Source organism: Salvelinus alpinus, chromosome 38 (assembly GCF_045679555.1).
Source record: "Salvelinus alpinus chromosome 38, SLU_Salpinus.1, whole genome shotgun sequence".
NCBI lineage: Eukaryota > Metazoa > Chordata > Actinopteri > Salmoniformes > Salmonidae > Salvelinus > Salvelinus alpinus.
In genome coordinates, this window is record NC_092123.1 from 7,648,148 (window position 1) to 7,675,517 (window position 27,370).

Genomic DNA, 27,370 nt, shown 5'->3' on the forward strand with positions numbered 1-27,370 from the left:
CAGATGCATTCAATTCACTGTAGAACCGTTAGTCAATCTTCATGGTATACAAATTAATTATACTATGGACAACAACGCTGATGTTTAAACTTGATGGAGAACATACATTAAATAAAAATACCAATCAATTGTAAAACGTTAACTTTATTGATAACAATAAGGTACATTACCGAGAGCAGTCCATTGTCTTTCAGAGAAGGAATCAAACTCCTTCAAAACACACAAAACAACTAACTACGATCAACTAAGCCAACAAATGATTTCCTGTATTGGTAAAGAACAAGCAGTAACACTTCTTCAGTTGCAGTTACTTAAAAGGTTTCAATTACATGTGCTGAAAGTTAAAGGAGAACAAAAAGGGCATGTATCACACAGCAAAACAACAGCAGCGCCTTTAAACACATTCTTCATTAGTATTTACAGCACAAGTGACATGGTAGAATATGCTGATTTACTAGTTTGGTATCAACCCCAGGTATCAATTTCTATTCTTATCTGTATTGCATCAGAAATCAAGCAATCATACATACAAATCTTAAACAAGTATAACTTAAAACATACAATAACCACTTCTCAGTATAAATGTTGTTTTGCAAATAAACATGCACAATGCATTTAAAAAAAAAACATTTATGTCGATTTACCATGTGCATTTATGGTAGCTTTCCCTCACATAAACACTAACGAGTGGCTTGCACCCCAAACAATTAACTTACAGAAGACAAACCGTGATGCAGCTAAATGTTCAGCCTGAAACCATTCCTCATTCCAAATAGTACCCTACACATTCTATTTATATCCACCAAAATAATCCCTTTCTCGAAGGCACTTTTTTCATTTTACCTTCATCTATACAAAAAGTTCTAAATCTTTCTATTAAATTTGAATCCAATTAATAATTACATGAGTGTGCCATGTTGTAAAAGTATCCTTTGTGTGCATGGTTTGTTTTAATTTGTGTAACTACAGACTCGCCTGGGTTATATTTTAAAACGAGCGCTGACATTTGATGAAACGAGAGATCCTATTGCCAATCCGAATTTAATATACGTACGTGGAGACGGTTATAGTAAAACAAATACAACAAAAACTATGTGCAATGTAAGCACTTGTTTAGGTGTAAACACAGTCAAATGTACAATGCAGTTATAGATACTAGCTAGGCCTACTAAAGTATGAAATGAAAATGAAATGGCAAGTGATGAAAAATCACATCAGCATGTTGAAAGACAATTGTTTGGTACTGAACAATTAAACAATGAAAATGATCGATACATCTTCACGGCAAAATAAAACAACAAGTATTCAAGTTGTAAATCTATCTGTGTCTTTACACAGCTAGATTAGGTAACAACAACAAACAACATATAACTAACATTCTCCAAAAGTTAAATTCCAAATGAAAGACATTTCTAAAAAATCTATATTTTTTTATTGTATTTTTTTGCCCACTGACGTTGACACCTGCTGATGGAAGAAGGTGTTTCTTTGCTAAAGGTGAGGTTCCTCTATGATGACCTGATCGAAGTTAGGATGACCTGAGCAAGTTGCTCATCACTGGAATCAGAGGAAGCACAGAAATAAATATTGACAATAGAAAAAAACAATGCATTGGAATTTAAAATAACTTAAAACCCTACTCAGCAGACCTTTTTCCGAGGGTTCCCTTGCCCTAATCTGCAGGAAAGAAAAGGAGGACAGAGAGAAGTAAAGAAACAGAGGAGAAGCAGGACCCACCCAGAGAAAAGGCAGGAAAACAGAACAGGAATACTAGAATGAGATAGTAGGTAGGCAGTATATAGTAAGGTAGTAGATAGTGTTGGTAGAATATTGGAGTAGTAGGTAGTATATTGGAGTAGTAGGTAGTATATTGGAGTAGTAGGTAGTATATTGGAGTAGTAGGTAGTATATTGGAGTAGTAGGTAGTATTTTGGAGTAGTAGGTAGTATATTGGAGTAGTAGGTAGTATATTGGAGTAGTAGGTATTATATTGGAGTAGTAGAGAGAGAGAGAGAGAGACTAATGAGATTGTGTAATAACTAGTGCTTACCTTGGGGATCAGACTGAGCTCCATGTGCGTTCTTTCCACTTTCTGGGTCTTCACCTGAATAGAGAAATACATAAGTATTTGCATTTAAGAACATGTTATGTGCCACAGACAACTTTATAGTGGGACCTCTAGACCCTTGTATCGTGCCCTGAGACATGGCTGTAGACTTCTATTAGATGCCATACAGACGTCCACAGCCAGGGCAACCTTGTATCCACTACTACACATACTGTACTGTACGTATCCCAGTCCCATTCACTCACCTCCCTGAACCTTGAAACACAGTTTCTTCTTCTGGTAGGCAAAGTAGCTAGAGGCAGCACCAAGGAGGGCCACTCCTATTCCACTCACTATGCCAGCGATCTGACCAGATCCAGCTTCTTCACCTACTCAACAAAAAGATCCATTGTTAATGTTTAGTTGATAAGGTTACGCTAAATATTTTTTTCTCTGAGTGATACTTTGAAAAATATATTAAAGAAAGTGTGTGTGAATGAGGCTATTATTCATGTTGCATAACGTGCCTTTTTTCCCCAAAAACATATGGCTCTAGTCTAGTTGCACACCAATGGAAAACATTTTGGAACTATATCACAATTCCACAAGGTGGTGGTCGAGAGCCCTTTTTATGACGGCGTCTGGTTGTAATGTGCTGGCAAAGTATTTCTGGGTGGAAAATAGTGCAACAACAGAATACTATGGGGGCTGAAACACAAATATTCAGGAGTTTCTCTTTAAAAACATCTTAAAACTATCTCGACAAAAGACATGAAACCATGAAACCTCAGAGAAAGCCACAACCAAGTGATACAGTGAAGGAATAACACGAACCCAACTCCCAAGGATACAGAAAGTAACAAAGAAATAAATACACAATGGGATTACAGTGAACAAACACTTGAATTTTGATGAAAAAAACTTACAAGTAAAAACTGGATTTTCCCATAGAGAACCACTGTGAGTAACAGTGTATCATGCATTGACACAGGGCGGTGCCCAGGGTAAAAACTGGATGAAAAACCAACAAACGGTGACTTACTGCTGTAGAATGCAACCTACCGCCTGTGGCTACAATCGTACAGTTCAGTCCAATAACCTTCGCTCACAGTCACACATGCAAGCTACATTCTTCAAGAGCCGGTTGCATGGATTCCATCAACAGAAACTACGCTACGTGTTATAGATCCTCTGCAGAACACCAGCAATCAGAACACCGTTCAGCAGGCTTTATTAACATCTGAAGGAATACAACAACGGACAAAGAGACGACAATAGCAATGTGTTGATAGCTAACCTCTCTGTTGTAGCACACACGTCGTAAGAAAAAGAAGTAGCCGCACGCTTCTAACATGGTAAGACACGTTGTAATGGAAACACAATTTTGTATTTGAATGCAAGTGGCCAAAGAAACGTACCCCGATGAAAGACAACTTCCAACCTTACAGGAACATTCACCACGATACATAAATCATTTGTAAACGCACAAGATTTTGTATTTTTTTATAACCTCTACTGGCTATAGCACATATATCCTTCAGTGTTTCAGAATAAGTAATTAACGTAGTCAATATTGGGATATGAGAGAACTGCATGTCAGGATGTTCTAGAACACATTAGCACAAAACAAGAGTTTCAACCGAGTGCTGGGAAGTTTGGCTATGCTAGGAATGTGTGCTGACTAGGCCTCTGTGAGGGGCTGTTAGGACTAGGCTGCAAAAGCCTTAGTAAGTAACGGGCTTAGGGTACAGTAACGATGGGCATGCTATGACAAGATGCGACACAGGAAAAAAATTCATACAAAGACCTTCCATGAGTGTCACGACATCTGTTTTACATCTGGACTATGACCAATAATTGTCAAAAATTGTAAAACGTAGAGGAAATATCACACAAGAAGGAACACACATATGAAACAACTACACGCAACGCATAAGAAGGCCTCAAACACCATACTAATAGTGGGAAATGTGGTTTCCACCGGCAAGTGGCCAAATATGCAGCCCAAAAACGGGGGGGGGACAACAACAATAACCTTGATAATATCAGTAACCACTATCTTTAGGCTTATAGCTGTAACATTTTACAAAACAGAATCCCATAAGCTCAACACACAGGAATGATTCAGAAACTGACTTCAGAAAGTAAAGAGAAGGGTGGGGTGTCAGAGGGGATGAGAACACACCCACTCCTTAAGGGATAAAACCTCTGAACTTTGTACTAACCCTAGCTTTAACCCAGTGAAAACTGGAGCCTACACTCAGAACAAAAAGGATCTCTCCAGAACCTAAAAGAGTTATTCGGCTGTCCTATCGGAGAATCCTGTTTGGTTCCAGGTAGAACCAAAGAGACCTTTTGGAACCATTTTTTCTAAGAGCGTACAAATCATTGCTTTGTATGATCAGCCCTGAGAGGTGTTTTAAAGCACCTCAAACCTTTTAACGCCATGTAAACAACTAACCAGAACATTCCCTCAGATCTGAGCACCAATCAGAACATAGGTTCTGATTCCTGAAAGTCACTGGGGGCTCCTTCATTGGCCCACATCCAAAAGCTCCATGGCCTTCTCTAACAGAGGCACCACTGCCTGCTTTAAGTTGGATATCCAACATGGACGCCCTCTGGCATGTTAGCATCTAGCATCTCAGGAATTGGCCCCACAGTAGGTCTAGATCTGCAACGACACAGAATCGTACCTGGGTTTCAGGCTATGGCCAATAGTGTGCACCAATTCAAACCAATCAGAGTTAATTCCCCTTTTGTATTCCAAACCAATAGTTTCCAATGTTCCCATAAAGCTTACTGTACTTATTTACCCAGAAGTTAAACTATATTTCTTGCTACAAAAAAAATGGCCATCCTTAAGCCTCCACTTGCACTATTTGATCAGAGAATCCTCAAAGCATGTTTCAACACATTTAGTTTGATAGACCTCCTCCTCTCAGCGCAGCCCTTTCATTTGTTTATTATTCATTTTCAGAATCTGTGCTGTGTTTGGATTGAAACAGGAAGTATAAAACAACATAATCCGACCGTGAGGAGCACACACTAAAACCAGGGCAATCAGCCAACTTCCTCTAGGACAGGAAACGGATATGAATATAGAAGCACAGAGCTTAGTCCCTCAAAAGGTGTGGAAAGAATTCACCGTCACTGAGATTCTTCATACTGCAGGCCTTTGACATCATGGTAAAGATGAGTGGTGAGAGTTAAATACAGACTAAAGATTCCACCTAAATCTGGTGTGAAACAGCCGTTCAACTTGACAAAACGGCACCCCATATATTTCCTCCTCTGAGACGCTTGATAATTAACATTATTTATTGTAGAAATAAAGGGATGGATTGTTTTACCTTGAGGTTGATCTGCACCACCTCCTCCTGAAGAGGGAAAAATAAGGGAGAAAGTAAGCAATAAGTCCATAAGTTTGTGCACTTTGATTTTGAAGTATTACTGTTTTGAATCAGTTTTACTAGCAGCACGCAAGAACCTCAGACAAACTTCAGGCGAACAGGAAGTGCTATAAATGGCGTACCATTGGGATCTGAGGGAGCTGGGTCAGCTGCACGTGCTATATATAAAAATAAAAAAAACAGAACAAAGTGAGACACTTCTACTCCCTCTGTAGTATATACTTCTAGACATACTGTACATAGAAGTAGCTAGATAGGCCTGTGTGTTCTATTTACATGTACGTGCAAATGTTCATGAAGACTTCACAGATTTATCGTATAAAGACTTCATCGAGTCGGTCAAATATTTCCAGATTCCTTTTAAACATGTCGTCTTTAACTGTGAGGGTTGAAACCTTCCCCTTACACTGAGTTTAATGACAGGTTATTTCAGTTTGTTTCCAGCTCCTCTGGACTCTCCACAGTATCATGCAGGATAGCATCAGACTAACAGGCATATGGCACTAATTACATTGGTAACCATGAGGGGTTTTCCTCTTCCCTATTTTTGCTTTTCTTCTCTCTTTTGTAAAGAACAAGTAATTACTTCCATTCTAAGTGGCTGAGGAAAAAGAAAAAGGAAATGTGTATACAGTTTTAAGACTGAACGGTTCTGTTTTAGTCCACAGTGAATTTAGCACTGCAATTAACTTCAATATGGCAACAATGCACAATTTCGGCCGGGTCCCCAGCCTCCCCGACATACTCTATTGTGTGTATTTTGACTTATGCTCGTCGAGGTAGAAATTACTCTCCCTCAACAGTAAGATTGCAGGCCTACTGTTGGAAGTCAAACTCATTAACTAATTCGTATGAACAGCACCCTTTGTCTCGCCTGTGACACTGCTTCTAAACTTATTCAATAATAAAAGCCTTAAATGTCCTACCTCCTCCTCCACCTCCCTTGCCGGGATCAGGCTTGTAGTTATCGTTATCGCTCAAATCAAACAGGTCATTGTCTCCGAAGGACCCGCCACCTTCCAGATGAAAACAGTATAGCAACAGGTGAGTCGGTAACAATTACCACTGCTTTCCAGAGAGTCCTGGGAGTCCATAATAACAATACACAGTAGCACACACATAGTATATGATCATGAAACAGAGGAAATAAATGAATATATCCAATGCTTAGTACCGGTGCCTCCATCTTTAGGTGGAACAACAGCTGGTTTACCCGGTACGGGATCTATGGATGATAGACATTAGAGAACAAGGGAGAGGAGTGGGAAGAGGACCATTATTTATATTACATTATAACACGTTATAATAACATTATAATATGTTTTCACACTGGGAAGCATGCCACTAGTCCCTCATAACATTTCTTCCGACATTAGATGGGAAAAAATCAGCACCTACAATCACTTAAGCTCTTAAGTGAAAGTGACAGTCTGGTTTAGCAGGTTTTGAAAGCTCAAGAGGCCACGCTTCTTATTAAGAGAGGTGAGAGTGTGAGAGTCACTGGACGCAAAGCAAAGGGAACCTCCTTCACATACCCAGCCATCACCATGTCTCAAGACATCTCAAGACGTCTCAAGACAAAAGGTGCTTGCTGGGTATGTAAAGGCTGCTGAGGTAAACGCTTAATCATAGATAGCAGTGGGTATGATTCATCACAAGCCCGTAATTTTTTTTTTTAAACCTTTATTTAACTAGGCAAGTCAGTTAAGAACAAATCATTTTTTTCAATGACGACCTAGGAACAGTCGGTTAACTGCCTTGTTCAGGGGCAGAACGACAGATTTTTACCTTGTCAGCTCAGGGATTCAATCTTGCAACATTTCGGTTACTAGTCCAACGCTCTAACAACTAGGCTACCTGCCACCTCTACACTCTAACCACTAGGCTACCTGCCGCCCCGGTTGATTGCTTGATTTGAATGATTTATTAATTGTTTGTTTGATTGATTGATCGATTGGGTTAAGTAAACAGGGAGGTAGGGACAAAGAGAGAATCCCCAATATAGACCTGCACAAAATAGAAAGACTTCTTCCCAAGACTGAGCACCTAACAATAACTCTGACTTTACCTGGACCCAAGGCATCAGACAGGTCAAAACCCATCCCATCTATGAAGAGAAAATATAACAGAAAACATATGGATTCTATGATTGTATCATTTACAATGGATGACATCTCCCATCTTGAGGTCAATATTCGGTTTGCTTTAGGTATCAGAACCAGGGCCTAAAATTGACTGTTCGGTCTGCAGCCACTGTGGGAGGTACCCGCCACTCAGATTTTTTACCAGCCAAAACATTTAACATAAAAAAAAAAACGGATGATCATGCTTTGTAATGTTTCTAAAACAAGAAATGTATTAGTAAGAAGTAATGTGGTATATTTCTCAATTTCACAACATTAACCAAAATATCAGATATCAGACATATTTTTCACGTTACCTTGGTAACGGGAACACTGGAGTTGTGTCATGTTTTGTGTGTGTGAGATTTGCGATCTGACTAGGGCTATCATTTGAAGCAGCAGCCTCAAACTAACGTTTAAAAACAACTGAGCTTCTGAACTAAACAATGTAAATAGCCAAGAAACACAAGGACACCGTCTCACTTTGTAGACTTTTGAGTAAATTAGACCAACTATTATGCCTGTGCGCAGCACCTCCAAAAATGAATCTATCAGCACTTCACACAGAGCGCACAGCTCTCCTGCCAGGCAGTGTTGCTGCGTGAGGTGGGATATAGGATTCATATTTCATTGTGCAATTAGGAGCTATGAAACAAAACAGCAGAAATACTTTGAAAACAGCTACTGCAGCACTTTTCTGCAATAAATTTCAACTCGCACTTCTGACTATTTTATTCACAAATGTAACGCTCGCACTGTAGAGACCTGCAAATTGAACACCGTGGCTGGTGAAATAGACATTCTTACCCGCCAATACCTAAATCTACCCGCATCTGGCGGGTGGCGGATGTTCATTTTATGCACTGATCAGAATGTCTTCCTGTGTTCTTTAATCTGATAGCTAGAATCCTGATCAAATAGGATGGAAACTGTAATTACAAGTGATTAGTGTTACTTCAGCTGGTTGAGTTAATTTACTTACCCTCAGCTGTTTTTTGGGGATCTACAGGTTTGGGATCTGGAAAGGGCATCAAGTATATCAACTATAAGAGCATTGTATTCCACGTTGGGCAAATGATTGGACAACATATTTAGACGTAAATAAACACATTGACGTATCCAGAAGATCTAAATCATCTGAGAACAGAAATAAAATCTTAGTTGAAATACATGTGAGCTCTCCATTCGTTTGACATTTGTCGGCCATAGATGCCTTACCAGTTCCACCTTCTTTAGGAGGGATCCCAGCTGGTTTCTCAGGCTCTAAGGGGAGGAAAGGTGAATCAAGGAAGATGGATTAAAAAAGCCTCAACTTTAAACCATAATTCCCAGGATTTTCACCTTTGAGTCTTACCATTTTAAAGTCAGGAAAGGAAAACTTTTATTAGAAATATAGCATAATAGAATAAGGTGATCCAGGTTGCGATTTGCTGAAAGGGATGGGTGTTTAATTTAGCCAGGTATTACTGGTTGAATATAACTGAATACCACAACAGTATAACAATACAATTGGATGCAGTTATAAATCTATCACCCAAATCACAAACTGGATGAACCCTTAAAGCAAATCAGTGAAAAAGAAATCCGAGACAAGGAATGATCCAATCTTATTATCCCAGCACCAACGAGCTGATGAGAGACTTAAACACAGCTACCTGTTGAATGAGAAGGGCACCCAAATGTAAGTCTGATATATAGAAAAGTTCCCAGAGGAAAACCAACACCAGCTTAGACAAAGAGGGAGTCATCTACACCTATTATTGTGTCCTTTTACCTTCTGGACCGAGAGCATCGAATAGATCAAATCCACCTCCTGGAGATGAAGAAATGTAATGACATGTATTTATGCTTATAGCATGATAATAACACTGTCAACACAGAAGAATGTGGTCAGGTAGAGGGGTATTTGAAGAAGTGTGACAGAATGCGGACGGAGAGATCACAGAGGAAGACAACACAAAGGAAATCCTTGCATAGAGTTGATAAGAGTCCCCTCGGGGGCTGGGCCACCCTGCAGTCACATGCTGGGCTCATATTCTGTTTCTTTGAAGTGGTTATTGATGTGGTTCATGTTGAGTCATATGAGTTGTGACTAATGAGTTGCCTATGTTCCCTTGCTAGTGGCTTCATGTTGACTTCCAGAGTTGGCTTCATCCCACAGTCAGTGTAATATTATGTGACAGGCTTCCCTACCTGGACTGGGATCCGTTGCAGGTTGCTTTGGCAGTTTTGGAATAGTAGTTGTAGGGTCATCTAAACAAAGAGGGGTTTTTTGCCTTTCAGAAAATCATTCATCACATTTTAATCTATAAGGCTGGAGATGTCACATTTATATAAAATAAAAAAAATCGGTATTATAATAACAGGATCATCATGTGTTATGAGTATTACGAATTCAAACGGTCATTTCTAATCATATATAAAATATTTTCAGAAGGCCTACATTATATTTGGACATGAACTCCTGTTCAGTAATAACTAATTAAACAATTTGCATTATGCAATATGCATTCAACTGGATCAGAGCCAGACAGCGCTGTGAGCAGTGCTACAGATAGGCAGAGGAGGAAGATGTACCACCTGAATACTGTGAGGAACAGCCATTACACCTGTTTCATCATTAGGAACTACATCTACAGTAGGCTTACCTATCAACAACAACAAAAAAGATTGAGAAACTTACCAAGATCAAGGCCATCATAAAGATTGAAGTCTGTGGGACAAAGATGAAATACTATTGGTCAGCCATAATGTCCAAGACAACGCCAACACACCCACAACACTGGCTGTCTACGCATCTTAGTTAGCACCACTTTCTACTCAACTAACCAAACTAGCTTTTTTAACTGTGTGATAAAAAAGTTCCGTGGAACCACCAGTTGCTACAGTATGTGCGTGACTTTGATATTGTGACAGTGTTTGTGCAACTTAACAGCAGGTAGTACATCCTGTATTGGTTGCCTGGTGTGGTCTTGTTATGAGGGAACTGGCCTTGCCTGGCATGCAGTCTGTTGCTACTACTGTCAGTTGCGGTTTGAAGGTTTGAATGACTCATAGGCAGCTGAAACCGGAGAGCTGTATCCTAGAGCACTCTACTTTCTCTACTCTGCCTTGGCTGTAGTTAAACCTTTGTGAATTAACCAGGCTAAGACTGAACTAGCACACTAACTAATTAACCAATTACCTAATTAGCCAACCCACTTAAAATAGAGGCCTCTGTTAAAGGAATTTAATTCCTATATGTTCATCAATCAATTCAATTAAAACACTCTGCCCATTCATAAGAATTTGTAAGATACTTATTTGCATAAAATGGACAGAAACCAGTCTCAAAATCAATCAATCAATAGCGTTTATTCTCGAGAGTACTGACCATAGTACAATTTACATCAGGTTATATAAAAATAATGACGTCATAGGTTTTAAAATGTCCTTCCTCCTCTCGGATACAATGGTAATACAGTTCAAAAGCCTTCTCACATTGTCTGCCACCTGTTAAACAATCTACGACCAGCCCAAGGTCTCTCCCCTCCCTGGGTAGAGACAAAATGTCCTGTAAGGAACACAGCATTCCAGCCTGTCTGATGATAACTCCATTCGTTTCTCCATTCGTTTCTAACAGACATTCCTTGTTCTAATTCTTGATTAAAATTACACACATTATATTCAGCATTATGATTATAATAAGATTCATACATCCATACAGTAACATAATAGTATTCTGTTTAGTTATAATTCTAAGTCAAATGTATACATCATTTAGTCATTATTCATAAAAATCCCATAACAGTTTGAATACATTTGCTTACTGCGTCTGAACCTTCGACTGTATAAGAATATGGTCTGAAGTGAAACTGAGCAGAAAAGTCAGATACAGTGGGGCAAAAAAGTATTTAGTCAGCCACCAATTGTGCAAGTTCTCCCACTTAAAAAGATGGGAGAGGCCTGTAATTTTCATCATAGGTACACTTCAACTATGACAGACAAAATGAAAAAAAAAAATCCAGAAAATCACATTGTAGGATTTTTAATGAATTTATTTGCAAATTATGGTGGAAAATAAGTATTTGGTCACCTACAAACAAGCAAGATTTCTGGCTCTCACAGACCTGTAACTTCTTCTTTAAGAGGCTCCTATGTCCTCCACTCATTACCTGTATTAATGGCACCTGTTTGAACTTGTTATCAGTATAAAAGACACCTGTCCACAACCTCAAACAGTCACACTCCAAACTCCACTATGGCCAAGACCAAAGAGCTGTCAAAGGACACCAGAAACAAAATTGTAGACCTGCACCAGGCTGGGAAGACTGAATCTGCAATAGGTAAGCAGCTTGGTTTGAAGAAATCAACTGTGGGAGCAATTATTAGGAAATGGAAGACATACAAGACCACTGATAATCTCCCTCGATCTGGGGCTCCACGCAAGATCTCACCCCGTGGGGTCAAAATGATCACAAGAACGGTGAGCAAAAATCCCAGAACCACACGGGAGGACCTAGTGAATGACCTGCAGAGAGCTGGGACCAAAGTAACAAAGCCTACCATCAGTAACACACTACGCCGCCAGGGACTCAAATCCTGCAGTGCCAGACGTGTCCCCCTGCTTAAGCCAGTACATGTCCAGGCCCGTCTGAAGTTTGCTAGAGAGCATTTGAATGATCCAGAAGAAGATTGGGAGAATGTCATATGGTCAGATGAAACCAAAATATAACTTTTTGGTAAAAACTCAACTCGTTGTGTTTGGAGGACAAAGAATGCTGAGTTGCATCCAAAGAACACCATACCTACTGTGAAGCATGGGGGTGGAAACATCATGCTTTGGGGCTGTTTTTCTGCAAAGGGACCAGGACGACTTATCCGTGTAAAGGAAAGAATGAATGGGGCCATGTATCATGAGATTTTGAGTGAAAACCTCCTTCCATCAGCAAGGGCATTGAAGATGAAACGTGGTTGGGTCTTTCAGCATGACAATGATCCCAAACACACCGCCCGGGCAACGAAGGAGTGGCTTCGTAAGAAGCATTTCAAGGTCCTGGAGTGGCCTAGCCCGTCTCCAGATCTCAACCCCATAGAAAATCTTTGGAGGGAGTTGAAAGTCCGTGTTGCCCAGCAACAGCCCCAAAACATCACTGCTCTAGAGGAGATCTGCATGGAGGAATGGGCCAAAATACCAGCAACAGTGTGTGAAAACCTTGTGAAGACTTACAGAAAACGTTTGACCTCTGTCATTGCCAACAAAGGGTATATAACAAAGTATTGAGATAAACTTTTGTTATTGACCAAATACTTATTTTCCACCATAATTTGCAAATAAATTCATTAAAAATCCTACAATGTGATTTTCTGGATTTTTTTTTCTCATTTTGTCTGTCATAGTTGAAGTGTACCTAATGATGAAAATTACAGGCCTCTATCATCTTTTTAAGTGGGAGAACTTGCACAATTGGTGGCTGACTAAATACTTTTTTGCCCCACTGTAGCTGCTTCTGACACTGTAAAACCAAGTGTTTAGGATCTGAACACATAACAAAACGAACACTTTTCTGAGACACTTTTTAACACGAGTCAAGGCATTTAGAATTTCGATGAAAACACATCACAGTGTTTAGATTGTAAACACCGGGACATGTTGATTCATTGTAACACTTGTTAACCACATGAACACGTTTATTCAGCACAAGGCGGTTAGGTTTTAAACTCTAAACACTGGGGGTGTTGTTTTAACACTGCAGGGAGTAAAGCCGTATTTGCATATTTCCAAGCATACATCTCGAGTGAACGTGAGAAATGCCAACCCATGACAGTGTTTGTTAGTGACAGAGACATGGTTGTTGCAATAAATTCATTTTCTGAAACGTGCACCTAGTGACTGCCTAAGTTAATGTATTTCAATTAAAGTTCAACCCTTTATGATCACATACTATACATTGAGTGTATAAAACATGAGGAACACATGTTCTTTCCATGACATAGACCGACCAGGTGAAAGCTATGATCCCTTAGTGATGTCGCTTGTTAAATCCACTTCAGTCAGTGTAGATGAAGGGGAGGAGAACGGTTAAAGAAGGGTTTTTAAGCCTTGAAACAATTGAGACATGGATTGTGTACCATTCAGAGGTTGAATGGGCAAGATAAAATATTAAAGTGCCTTTGAACGGGGTATGGTAGTAGGTGAACTGCAACGCTGTTGGGTTTTTGACGCTTAACAGTTTCCTGTGTGTACCAAGAATGGTCCAGGACATCCAGCCAACTTGACACAACTGTGGGAAGCATTGGAGTCAACATGGGCCAGCATCCCTGTAGAATGCTTTCGAGACCTTGTAGAGTCCATGCCCCAACACATTAAGGCTGTTCTGAGGGCAAAAGGGGGTGCAACACAATAGTAGGAAGGTGCTCCTAATGTTTTGTACACTCAGTGTACGTTTCACAAGGCCGTTAGTCATAGCTTAGTTAACTTCTACATTGTAGTCTGAAAATCTTGGCTTATGTGCCACATAAGACCTGCAAGTCACAGTACGCTGGTTTGTTCTGTGATTAGTAATTCCTATCAGAATCCAGCCAGCCAAGAATTTGAAAATTGTATCACCCACAACCTGCACTCTGAATGACTGCTCTGGTGAAGGACTTAACAAACAAGACAACCTAAACCAGTGGTTCCCAACCAGGGGTACTACCCAAAGGGACTTGAGAAGACTCATGGGACCATACTGGTAAAATACTCCTGAGTGCGTAAATCAGGAGTTCTCCAGCAGAGCAAATTCTGTCAGTGATTCAGTAACTGCAAAAGGTTGGTAACCACTGACCTAAACCATCTAAACTAAAACAACCATCTCAGTAACGGGTACAATAAATCCAACCCCAAACAGATTGGATTAGTTCTTTTTTAAATTAAGTTATTTATCTTTGAATAGTATAACATCAATTAATCAATCAATGTGTATAGATTTTAAAACAACCTATTCTAAAAATCAACCTGCAACAAAGCATGCTGGGAAATATGATAATGTGGCCCCTCCCATGTCTTTTTCACTCTGAGAGAGTTAACAGAAATGAACTCAACACAGTCAAGTAACAACAACACCATGCAATTGAAAAGATTTCTTGAATCAAATGTCTTGTCCAGTAAGGTGACAGACATTACTAACACTGATCTGAATAAGGCATGGAAAGTCACATCAACTTCTAATGACGAAATGCATGGGAAAGTATACAGCATTGTTCAAAATCTGAATACTTAAGAAATATACAGTTGAAGTCGGAAGTTTACATACAGTTAGGTTGGAGTCATTAAAACTGGTTTTTCAACCACTCCACACATTTCTTGTTAACAAACTATAGTTTTGGGAAGTCGGTTAGGACATCTACTTTGTGCATGACACAAGTAATTTTTACAACAATTGTTTACAGACAGATTATTTGACTTATAATTCACTGCATCACAATTCCAGTGGGTCAGAAGTTTACATACACTATGTTGACTGTGCCTTTAAACAGCTTGGAAAATTCCAGAAAATTATGTCATGGTTTCAGAAGCTTCTGATAGGCTAATTGACATCATTTGAGTCAATTGGAGGTGAACCTGTGGATGTATTTCAAGGCCTACCTTCAAACTCAGTTCCTCTTTGCTTGACATCATGGGAAAATCTAAAGAAATCAGCCAAGACCTCAGAAAAAAAATTGTAGACTGGTTCATCCTTGGGAACAATTTCCAAATGCATGAGGGTACCACGTTCATCTGTACAAACAATAGTACGCAAGTATAAACACCATGGGACCACGCAGCCGTCATACCGCTCAGGAAGGAGACGCGTTCTGTCTCCTAGAGATGAACGTACTTTGGTGCGAAAAGTGCAAATCAATCCCGGAACAACAGCAAAGGACCTTGTAAAGATGCTGGAGGAAACCGGTACAAAAGTATCTATATCCACAGTAAAACGAGTCCGACATCGACATAACCTGAAAGGCTGCTCAACAAGGAAGAAGCCACTGCTCCAAAACCGACATAAAAAAGCCCGTACGGTTTGCAACTGCACATGGGTACAAAGATCGTACTTTTTGGAGAAATATCCTCTGGTCTGATGAAAGAAAAATAGAACTGTTTGGCCATAATGACCCTCGTTATGTTTTGAGAAAAAAGGGGGAGGCTTGCAAGCCGAAGAACACCATCCCAACCGTGAAGCACGGGGGTGGCAGCATCATGCTGTGGGGGTGCATTGCTGCAGGAGGGACTGGTGAACTTCACAAAATAGATGGCATCATGAGGTAGGAAAATGATGTGGATATATTGAAGCAACGTCTCAAGACATCAGTCAGGAAGTTAAAGCTTGGTCGCAAATGGGTCTTCCAAATGGACAATGACCCCAAGCATACTTTCAAAGTTGTGGCAAAATGGCTTAAGGACAACAAAGTCAAGGTATTGGAGTGACCATCACAAAGCCCTGACCTCAATCCTCTAGAAAATGGGCAGAACTGAAAAAGCGTATGTGAGCAAGGAGGCCTACAAACCTGACAGCTCTGTCAGGAGGAATGGGCCAAAATTCACCCAACTTATTGTGGGAAGCTTGTGGAAGGCTACCAGAAACGTTTGACCCAAGTTAAACAACTTAAAGGCAATGCTACCAAATACGAATTGAGTGTATGTAAACTTCTGACCCACTGGGAATGTGATGAAAGAAATAAAAGCTGAAATAAGTCATTCTCTCAACTATTATTCTGACATTTCACATTCTTAAAATAAAGTGGTGATCCTAACTGACCTAAGACAAGGAATTTTTACTAGGATTAAATGTCTGGAATTGTGAAAAACTGAGTTTAAATGTATTTGGCTCAGGTGTATGTAAACTTCCGACTTCAACTGTATGCGTTCTCCTGGTTGGAAACTGACTGGAAAAAGCTGACTATCGTGTTTAATCTTGCATTCTAAATGCCTTTGTTTAAAATGAGAACCCATATTGGCTAATCTAAATGCCTAATGTTTAAGTTTTTAACACTGACATTTAGGTTAAAACGTGTCACATGTTTCATGGTTTTACAGTGTACTTTCAGAAGAAAGACCAACAAACTATTAACTGTATCAACTAACTAAATATAACCCACTCAACCTAATTATTTTCACTGTGTACTGGATACTTGAGGCAATGATGGGGTAGTATAAAACAGTCTTTCATCAGTTCAGTCTGGCTTTTAAATCTAGGCATAATATGTGTCATCATGAAGACAGTGTGCCCATTTGGGTAGGGGTTTGGGGCTGCATGCCTGTGGTCAACTCTAGCCAATCCTGGAGCAGCCTCACATATGTAGCCAAGAGACACAGCCATTCACAGGATGGGATATATATTTAGAATGTTATGTTCATGGGTGCTGAGTATAACTCACAGAGGAGCTATAAGGCTGAAAAGTATTTCAAAAGTCCAATATCTTATAGGCCTACAGATGTAGGATCTTAATTTGAGCCAGTTTTCTACAGCAGGAAAATAATCCTGCAGCAACAGGAAATGTGAATTATTATGTGGATTACAATTAATTGGCATTTTTTTAGGGGATGATATATTTTTCGTAAAGGAAAATCAAGTCTGAAATTTCAAGTGGAAATTACAAGCTTCAGAAGCCTTTTAAAACCTCAAATACGCTACAATTTTAACATTTCCTGCATTGCAGATTAATTAAGATCCTAAACCTATATTATTATTTTCAACCAACGGTTGAGGCAATGGTATCTGATAATATCTATCAACTAGTATCTATCAACTAGTATCTATCAACTAGAAAATGTATTGCCAACTAAATTTGTTGGAGCTACTTTTTATCTGTATTCTTTTTCAACTGACACACAAGTACAGAGAGCCTACAAAGAAAATAAGGATGGCAGAGAGGGGGCCTTGGCTTGAAAGTGTCTTGAAAGACGAAACACTTCAGTGAGAGAGTTGTTAGTATGCAGTACAGGGAACTGTGTTCTGCAAACCCCCCTTACCTTTCAGCAATTAAAACCTGCGAGAAAACAAAACACTCTCTCTGTACCTTTCACACTTGCTTTTCAAAGTTGTGGTCAGTCGTGCCAGTTAGCATTGCATGCACATGTGCTTCCCTATGAGCCAAAGACACTACCCTGATTATAAAGGGCAGACTAGACACACCCTTGCGTCATATACTACCACACTAATATGAGTCAGAACTCTTCTGTGAGCAGTGATTATAAAACTGTACACAAGTGTTGTATTAGCCTACAAGTGTTTAACAGTGTTATACTGCCTTGCTGTTAAGGTAACTGCATGTCATTCTCAGCTGTGCGACTAAAAACTGCACAGAGGACTGAGCTGGGAAACAAATGCATGCAACAGGCACGTGCCCTAACACAAATAGACATAACTCATAATATGGGGGAGGGGGACGCAGACATGGAGTTTCCCTGTCTATTTTCTTGCCTAAATCTATAAACGTATTACTACAACTTGTAGGCCAATCTTGTGTGTACCTTGTCCAAAGGATAGGCCTAAGCAAGACGTATAACTTTAAATAGGCCTACATTACCATCAATAAAAAAATTACAAAAAAGTAAATAGCAACAATAATAGTAACGATCATCATTATCATCATATTATTATCATTATCATAATAGCTATTCATAATAGGCCTAATAATGGCTTAGTTATGTATCTTGGGTTGGGGGGAAAAAACCTTACCTTGTGTTTTCGTCCCTATAACAAGAGTTACAAGCAAGGCAATCCATAAGCAAGATTTCATGTCTGCTGAATAGGAAAGAAAACAACAGTTTCCCTGAATTATCCGATGCTGGATCGATATGGTTATTTTAACAAATTCTTTGCTCGGAGTTCTTTGTCAAACTAAATCGGAAACTTTAGGGTGTGTCAATGTGCGGTGCTGTCCCCTCGTTGTCTACCAGCACTCGAGTGTTCTCCAGTTACAGATTGGCAGTCAGAGTGGGTGTGCTGTGGTAACTTCGTAAAATAAAGGCGTAACCCTGGCGGCGCATCAGGTCACAATCTGAGAGAAGTGAGGGGCATAAACCTACATTTACATTACTCTTGTTGCCTTATCGCCCATCAATTGATTGAAAATTAATGTAATTATCACTATATGAACTGTCTCTATTCAAGGGAAATCGTTATTTTATCAGCATACACAAAATATATTTTGCATCAATTTCATGTTTATGGTGTAATATAATAGAAAACTGCAAACACGTACTTTTAATCATTTCCCAAATACTACTCAGCAGCTCCAAATGTGTGGTCCTCCCATAACACGTTGGCTATTTGAATTGGGCGATTGTGCCATCTAGCGACTTGTCATGGTTTTCACTTTCATTTGTAACGTGCCTATCCATTTTGTGCCGTGCGCGTAAAAGCGATGAAAATGTGGCAACTGGCCATGGCGAAAATGGTCATGAGAAATAATGCAGTTGGAAGCTATACTACAACATCTCGTCTTGTGAAAGAGTGTGTAGCAGGCTATGGCCTAATCGATGTAATGCATAGTCTATAATAGGGAAATAACCAACATCGAATAACAGAGCACGATATTGAAATAATGTTTGCCTTATTATTTAAAAAAAGATTAACTGTGATTTGAAGTCGTCTCTGTTTATCAACATTTGAGGATTATGGAATCATGGCCAGTGCAGTCTATCTATAATGATTTATAATCATATTTGTGTTGCTTCAGTGAATGTTGAGGTCTCTAAGGACAAATGTACAGGCCAGCGGATGCCAGCCAGTCTGACTCTTCAAGTTGGCACGCATCAATGCAGATGCCAAGGAGGACTAGTTCGGGTGCTTTAGAGTGCAGAGAACGTGTCCATCATTTCATTCATAAGAGCCGGAGCAACAGAGCCCGCTTATTCCTCCTCTTTTGCTTCGCTGCTGACATGCAGTCTTTCTTGTCTCCATTTAACAAGGCGATCTTAGTGGCTTTGTTTATTTTTGCCATTTTACTCATTCTTTATGTAATACTATGGTATATATGCCGAGACGTGGATTGCGACCACGGTATCTGACGCTTGTCGTGAGAAAAGCAGACGATACCCTGACTTTGGCTTATACCGAGACGCGCCAGGGTGACCCTTTGGTAAGTCCACCGGCGCGTCTTGACCGCTCTGACCATGAGCTCAAGGTGCATCATTTAACCAACGTTATCATGGAATTCGTTTGTAGATGTTGCTCATGTTGAGTAAAATATGTGCAGTTCCTTTTATGTGTATCGTGTAGGCTGAATAGCCTATTCAATTATATCTCCAACGTGTTGCGCCACATTCGTGTTAGCATGAGGTAGGCTATTGCAAATCAGGATAAATGTTTCCCTTAATTTCTATTGGCATTCATTCTAGGCAATTGTCATAATAATATGTTATAATTCAGTAAAACGTATATTAGTGGGAAAGCTGCTATAGTGTGACAAAGAAGGCGGGAAGGAGGTTCAGGCTACACGTTTTTGAAACATCCGTGTCACCCTTATACCCCTCGCAAATGTACGGTTACTGGTCATCCAACAAAAACACCGTTGACAATTCAGAGACATGATGAGGCATCAATAACAATTAAAATTCTATTGAATCATTCTGGTTCTGATTCTGGGACTGATTTCATTCTATGAATGTTTCAATTCTGCGGAATTTCCTGTAAATTCTTACCTTTAAAACAGCTCTGATTTGATATTTTAGTTCATTTGACCTTATACGGTGTCCTGTGTATTCAACATTAAATGTAATAACATTGCTATAACAAAATCCCAACCATCTCTATAAATATCTGAATTGAACTCAAAGAGAAAGCTTTTTGATGCAGATACTCAGCATATAGCCTATTCATATTGTTGGATAATAATTTATGCCTACTTCCCCAGTAGTCTATTCTACAATAAATAACAATGATTATTTAACAATCCCACTCAGTCTGAACCGTTTAAGAATAAGGTTCTTAAATGGTTCTTCCTCAGCTTTTAAGGTTCCTTGGATAACTCTTGCCTGGATAAAGAAACATTGACTAAAGTGTGGGGTTCTTGATGTGGATCTACTGTTCTTCAGAATTCTAAAAGCTTCTTGAAATAAATGGAAGCCTGCATACATTTAAATTAGAGTTAAATGAACACTCAGTTGTGTAAAAGAACCCGTGTTGGTGTTAATAACCCGAGTTTAACCAAAACCATGCATTACAGGACCAAAAGTATATGGACACCTTCTCGTCGAACATCTCATTCCAAAATCATGGGCATTAATATGGAGTTGCCCCCCCCCCCCCCTTTGCTGCTATAACAGCCTCCACTCTTCTGGGAAGTCTTTCCACTAGATGTTGGAACATTGCTGCGGACGCTTGCTTCCAATCAGTCACAAGAGCATTAGGCGATTAGGCCTGGCTTGCACTTGGCATTCCAATTCATCCCAAAGGTGTTCAACTGGGTGGAGGTCAGGGCTCTGTGCAGGCTAATCAAGTTCTTCCACATCGATCTCGACAAACCATTTCTGTATAGACCTCTTCTTTATGCACGGAGGCATTGTTATGCTGAAACAGGAAAGGGCCTTCCCCAAACTGTTGCCACCAAGTTGGAAGCACAGAATCGCCGAGATTGTCATTGTATGTTGTAGCATAAAGATTTCACTGGAACTAAGGGGCCTAGACCATTATTCCACCTCCACCAAACTTTACAGTTGGCCCTATGCATTGGGGCAGGTAGCGTTCTACTGGCATCCACCAAACCCAGATTTGTCCGTCGGACTGCCAGATGGTGAAACATAATTCATCACTCCAGAGAACGCTTTTCCACTGCCACAGAGTCCAATGGTGGCAAGCTTTACACCACTTACATTGCGCATGGTGATCTTAGGCTTGTGCGCGGCTGCTCGGCCATGGAAACCCATTTCATAAAGCTTGCGACAAACAGTTATTGTGCTGACGTTGCTTCCAGTGTTGCAACCGAGGACAGATGATTTTTGCACGCTACATGCTTCAGCATTCGGCGGTCCTGTTCTGTGAGTTTATGTGGCCTACCACTTCGTGGCAGAGCCGTCGTTGCTCCTAGATGTTTCAAGTCACAATAACAGCACTTACAGTTGACTGGGGTAGCTCTAGTGGTGCAGAAATTGGACAAACAGACTTGTTGGAAAGGGGGCATCCTATGATGGTGCCAAATTGAAAGTCACTGAGCTCTTCAGTAACGATGTTCTACTGCCAATGTTTGTCTATGGAGATCGCATGGCTTTGTGCTCGATTTGATACACGTGTCAGCAACGGGTGTTGCTGAAATAGCCGAATTCACTAATTTGAAGGGGTGTCCACATACTTTTGTATACATAGTGTATTTCCCAGCATGCTCTATTGCTGGTTGAGTTTTAGAATTCTTTGTTTCAATATCTATGTTCTTGCATGTACATTGATTAACTAGTTATTCTTATGCTACTCAAATATAAATAACATACACTAAACTATTCTAATATGTTACTTGGACTTATTACACCTGTTACTGAAATGGTTCTTCCTGTTTGATCTGTTCTATGTGCACTATTTCTATGCTTCCCATACTTCTGTTTCGTTTTTGCGTATTGTACATTTGGTTTTGTACATCAGCTTCAAACAGCTGAAAATACAATATTTTTAGTTGTGGAAAATATATTTCACAACGATTTAGATGGTACAATGATTCTCTACAATATACTAGCTTGTTTTGTCACATAAATTGAAATTAGGCAACCTATTCGAATTTTAGCAATCAGGAAATGGCCATTTCTGCATAGCGCATCTTTAAAGTATTTAATTTTAATGACAAGATATTCACTTAGGACTTAACTTTATGAAGGCCACAGGACTTAATATGAAAGAATGCAATCCCTATGTCTCTGTCACTTGCCCAAAAAAATCACTTGAAAGGCACCCTGGGAAATATGCAGGTCAGGCTTAAAACCATACAGTAGGGCTATTCAATTCCGGTCCTGGAGGGCCAAGCCATTTCTATTTTCTTTTCAAAGAACCATCTCATTTATGGTTCTTCAGAGACCCTAAAATGGTTTCCTTATGGCATCGCTCTCAAGAACCTTATTTGGTTCCAAGTTGCACCTTTATTTTTAAGAGTGCAGTCTGAACTGGTTGCATCCAAAATGGCACCCTATTGCAAAAGTGCACTACTTTTGACCAGAGTTTTTATGTAGGGAATAGGATGCAATTTGGGAAAAGGGGATACCTAGTCAGCTGTACAACTGAATGCATTCAAATGAAATGTGTCTTCTGCATTTAACCCAATTCCTCTGAATCAGAGAGGTGCAGGCCATAATCAACATCCATGGCGCCCGGGGAACAGTGCCTAGGGTGGCTGGAGCCATTTGACCATTTTTAGGGCCTTCCTCTGACACCGCCTGGTATAGAGGTCCTGGATGGCAGGAAGCTTGGCCCCGGTGATGTACTGGGCCGTACGCACTACCCTCTGTAGTGCCTTGTGGTCAGAGGCCGAGCAGATGCCATACCAGGCAGCGATGCAACCTGTCAGGATGCTCTTGATGGTGCAGCTGTAAAACCTTTTGAGGATCTGATGACCCATGCCAAATCTTTTCAGTCTCCTGAGGGAGAATAGGTTTTGTCGTGCCCTCTTCACGAATGTCTTGGTGTGCTTGGACCATGTTAGTTTGTTGGTGATGTGGACGCCAAGGAACTTGAAGCTCTCAACCTGCTCCACTACAGCCCTGTCAATGAGAATGGGGGCGTGCTCAGTCCTCCTTTTCCTGTAGTCCACAATCATCTCCATAGTCTTGATCACGTTGAGGGAGAGGTTGTTGTCCTTGCACCACACGGTCACCTCCCTATAGGCTGTCTCATCGTTGTTGGTGATCAGCCCTAACACTGTTGTGTCATCAGCAACCTTAAGGATGGTGTTGGAGTCATGGATGGCCGTGCAGTCATGAGTGAACAGGGAGTACAGGAGGGGACTGAGCACACACCCCTGAGGGGCCCCCGTGTTGAGGATCAGCGTGGCGGATGTATTCTTACCTACCCTTACCACCTGGGGGCGGCCCGTCAGGAAGTCCAGAATCCAATTGCAGAGAGAGGTGTTTAGTCCCAGGGTCCTTAGCTTAGTGATGAACTTTGAGGGCACTTTGGTGTTGAAAGCTGAGCTGTAGTCAATGAATAGCATTCTCACATAGGTGTTCCTTTTGTCCAGGTGGGAAAGGGCAGTGTGGAGTGCAATAGAGATAGCATCATCTGTGGATCTGTTGGTACAGTATGCAAATTGGTGTGGGTCTAGAGTTTTTGGGATAATGGTGTTGATGTGAGCCATGACCAGCCTTTCAAAGCATTTCCTGGCTACAGACGTGAGTGCTACGGGTCGGTAGTCATTTAGGCAGGTTACCTTAGTGTTCTTGGGCACAGGGACTATGGTGGTCTGCTTGAAACATGTTGGTATTACAGACTCAGACAGGGAGAGGTTAAAAATGTCAGTGAAGACACTTGCCAGTTGGTCAGCGCATGCTCGGAGTACACGTCCTGGTAATCCGTCTGGCCCAACGGGCTTGTGAGTGTTGACCTGCTAAAAGTTTTTACTCACATTGGCTGCGGAGAGCGTGATCACACAGTCATCCGGAACAGCTGATGCTCTCATGCATGTTTCAGTGTTACTTGCCTCAAAGCAAGCATATAAGTTATTTAGCTCGTCTGGTAGGCTTGTGTCACTAGACAGCTCTCAGCTGTGCTTCCCTTTGTAGTCTGTAATAGTTTGCAAGCCCTGCCACAGCCAATGAGCATTGGAGCCGGTGTAGTACGATTCGATCTTCGTCCTGTATTGATGCTTTGCCTGTTTTTTTTATAATTTAAAAAATAATAATTTTACCCCCTTTTCTCCCCAATTTTCGTGGTATCCAATCGCTAGTAATTACTATCTTGTCTCATCGCTACAACTCCCGTACGGGCTCGGGAGAGACGAAGGTTGAAAGCCATGCGTCCTCCGAAGCACAACCCAACCAAGCCGCACTGCTTCTTTAACACAGCGCGCCTCCAACCCGGAAGCCAGCCGCACCAATGTGTCGGAGGAAACACCGTGCACCCGGCCCCCTTGGTTAGCGCGCACTGCGCCCGGCCCGCCACAGGAGTTGCTGGAGCGCGATGAGACAAGGATATCCCTACCGGCCAAACCCTCCCTAATCCGGACGACGCTAGGCCAATTGTGCGTCGCCCCACGGACCTCCCGGTCGCGGCCGGCTGCGACAGAGCCTGGGCGCGAACCCAGAGACTCTGGTGGCACAGCTAGCGCTGCGATGCAGTGCCCTAGACCACTGCGAACACCCGGGAGGCCAATGCTTTGCCTGTTTGATGGTTCGTCAGAGGGCATAGTGGGATTTCTTATAAGCTTCTGGGTTAGAGTTCCGCTCCTTGAAAGCGGCAGCTCTACCCTTTAGCTCAGTGCGAATGTTACCTGTAATCCATGGCTTCTGGTTGGGGTATGTACGTACAGTCACTGTGGGGATGACGTCCTCGATGCACTTATTGATAAAGCCAGTGACTGATGTGGTGTACTCCTCAATGTCATCGGAAGAATCCCGGATCATATTCCAGTCTGTGCTAGCAAAACAGTACTGTAGTTTAGCATCTGCTTCATCTGACCACTTTTTTTATAGACAGAAACCCCTCTGTTTTTATTTACAACTGCATCTAGCGGCTACCAGAGGTTACTGACGTAACCCCGGTTCTATGAACCATGTGCAATGTTTAAAACACTTATTTCAGAGTTTCTCTCGCGACCCCATTTTCAAATAAGGCAACCCCACATGAGGTCGCGGCCCTTAGTTTGGGAAAGCTGGGATAAACTGATAGGCTCCTGTGTGATCTCGGCACCAATGTAAGCAAACCGACAGGGTCTATCAGTCCGGGTCGTTTGCTTCACCCAAGACTTTGTTGCACTGAGCAAAAGCCTAAATCTTGGAGTTGCCACAACCCCTTGGGCCTTAGGCAATATTATGGACATTCGTCCTTCCTTAGATGATAGTGAGTAAATTGAGCTTTTTTTTTCTCAGCATCACACCGCCAAGGGAAATATAGTATTCTTTCTAACAAAGATATCTACATATATTTCAGAATGTTTGTATCACTGGAAATAATCAGAATTCATGTAAACACAACAGTTTTGAAAACGTAGCTTGTACAAAAAAAGTGGTCTCTTGGCACAACTTAACTTTAAAAAAATATATTTTATTTTTATTTTATTTCACCTTTATTTAACCAGGTAGGCAAGTTGAGAACAAGTTCTCATTTACAATTGTGACCTGGCCAAGATAAAGCAAAGCAGTTCGACACATACAACAACACAGAGTTACACATGGAGTAAAAACAAACATACAGTCAATAATACAGTAAAATAATAAGTCTATATACAATGTGAGCAAATTAGGTGAGATAAGGGAGGTAAAGGCAAAAAAAGGCCATTGTGGCGAAGTAAATACAATATAGCAAGTAAAACACTGGAATGGTAGATTTGCAGTGGAAGAATGTGCAAAGTAGAAATATAAATAATGGGGTGCAAAGGAGCAAAATAAATAAATAAATACAGTAGGGGAAGAGGTAGTTGTTTGGGCTAAATTATAGATGGGCTATGTACAGGTGCAGTAATCTGTGAGCTGCTCTGACAGCTGGTGCTTAAAGCTAGTGAGGGAGATAAGTGTTTCCAGTTTCAGAGATTTTTGTAGTTCGTTCCATTCATTGGCAGCAGAGAACTGGAATGAGAGGCGGCCAAAGGAGGAATTGGTTTTGGGGGTGACCAGAGAAATATACCTGCTGGAGCGCGTGCTACAGGTGGGTGCTGCTATGGTGACTAGCGAGCTGAGATAAGGGGGGACTTTACCTAAATTGAAGGGACAGGATAAATTAATCCGCCTACAAATTTCTTTACTGAATTAAATATTACCACTACCTTTTTAAAACCATGTCTATCTTTATTTCCCAAACACAATTCAACACAATCACTTTTTTAACTTTTAAGCATTTAAATAATTTTTTAACACAGGCTTAACACCTAACAAACACTTTGTACTTTTTAAAACACTTTTAACCTAGGCCAGGCCCTGTTATTACCTCACATCCCAGCAATAATGCCTTGCATTACGCTTGGGAAGAAAATACTTCAATTTGCTCAACTTGCCATTGGCTCAACCATTGGCTCAATTTGAACATATTAGCCCACACAGCTACAATGATGCACTTTCATGCTAGGTTTAGGACCTCATATCGAAGCTTATAGAGTCTCAACTGATGTATAGAACAATCTTTTAAAATTGTCTAATTTGGTTTAGATACAGTACAAGCATCATGAAACCTCTAACACAATACATTCATTTGACTTGGAGAAAATATATTTTTTAATGAGGTTTCTTCCTTCGCAAACTCTATGAAATGATGACCTCTTCCTTAATATTTGGTCAAATTATAAACGTTGTGTATGGTTTCCCAGAAACAAGGGTGGCTCAACTTACCCCTTTGGCTCAACTTACCCCACTCTCCCCTATAACAGAAGTGAACCTCAACTATTTTCGACTAGTCAAAGCCTTACAATCAAAGCCAATGCTTCATTTGAAATTATTTATAAAAATGTATCTGGCTAAAATGTTATAACTGGATTTGTGAAGTAAGAAGTCTAAATAAAAAAAAACTGATAATATTATATTTGACGCACTGTACAGACCGTGAGGTGAGATGAGATTCATGAGGATAAGGTTAGGCCTTTTTTTCTCTCCTCACATCACTACGCCTCCAGCCAGTTGCGTGCCCTACTCGTGATACAGATTTGAGGGGGAAAAACTA

General features: G+C 40.6%; 2 protein-coding genes across 8 annotated transcripts in view; one reads left to right on the forward strand and one right to left on the reverse strand.

Annotated features, from left to right (window-relative positions):
• Positions 1–126: 126 nt before the first annotated feature.
• cd99 (CD99 molecule) lies at positions 127–18,550 on the reverse strand. Of its 6 annotated transcripts, XM_071387168.1 has the most exons (15): positions 18,266–18,520; positions 10,267–10,296; positions 9,777–9,836; positions 9,358–9,396; positions 8,802–8,846; positions 8,566–8,601; positions 7,529–7,567; positions 6,635–6,685; positions 6,387–6,476; positions 5,583–5,618; positions 5,401–5,427; positions 2,314–2,436; positions 2,051–2,104; positions 1,650–1,677; positions 127–1,557 (listed from the first exon to the last, which is right to left on the reverse strand). In XM_071387168.1, exons 1-14 carry the CDS (start codon positions 18,324–18,326, stop codon positions 1,673–1,675), a joined length of 696 nt encoding a protein of 231 aa, XP_071243269.1. In that variant the 5' UTR covers positions 18,327–18,520; the 3' UTR covers positions 127–1,557; positions 1,650–1,672. The 6 variants fall into 6 exon arrangements, with proteins under 6 accessions (XP_071243269.1, XP_071243268.1, XP_071243273.1 ...); XM_071387167.1 differs by lacking the exon at positions 1,650–1,677 and having other exon boundaries at positions 18,266–18,519; XM_071387172.1 differs by lacking the exons at positions 7,529–7,567; positions 9,358–9,396 and having other exon boundaries at positions 18,266–18,550.
• LOC139566176 (polyprenol dehydrogenase-like) overlaps positions 3,153–27,370 on the forward strand; it is a 48,354-nt gene continuing 24,136 nt past the window's right edge. Inside the window, exon 1 of one of the 2 annotated variants that reach the window (XM_071387166.1) lies at positions 3,153–3,402. The gene's annotated coding sequence lies outside the window, so the exon portion shown is untranslated. Of the gene's footprint in view, positions 3,403–19,365; positions 19,671–27,370 lie in introns of those variants that run through there. The other variant, XM_071387165.1, reaches the window with a different exon arrangement.

What these genes read in the sequence shown, in the direction of transcription:
- cd99 (XM_071387167.1), bottom strand. Translation starts at nt 18,326, where the DNA reads ATGAAATCTTGCTTATGGATTGCCTTGCTTGTAACTCTTGTTATAGGG. An exon ending in ACCTAAAGATGGAGGCACCG is followed by an intron (nt 6,477 to 6,634) that starts GTACTAAGCATT and finishes TTCATCTGGAAG; the next exon opens with GTGGCGGGTCCTTCGGAGAC. An exon ending in AGCTCCCTCAGATCCCAATG is followed by an intron (nt 5,428 to 5,582) that starts GTACGCCATTTA and finishes TTCCCTCTTCAG; the next exon opens with GAGGAGGTGGTGCAGATCAA.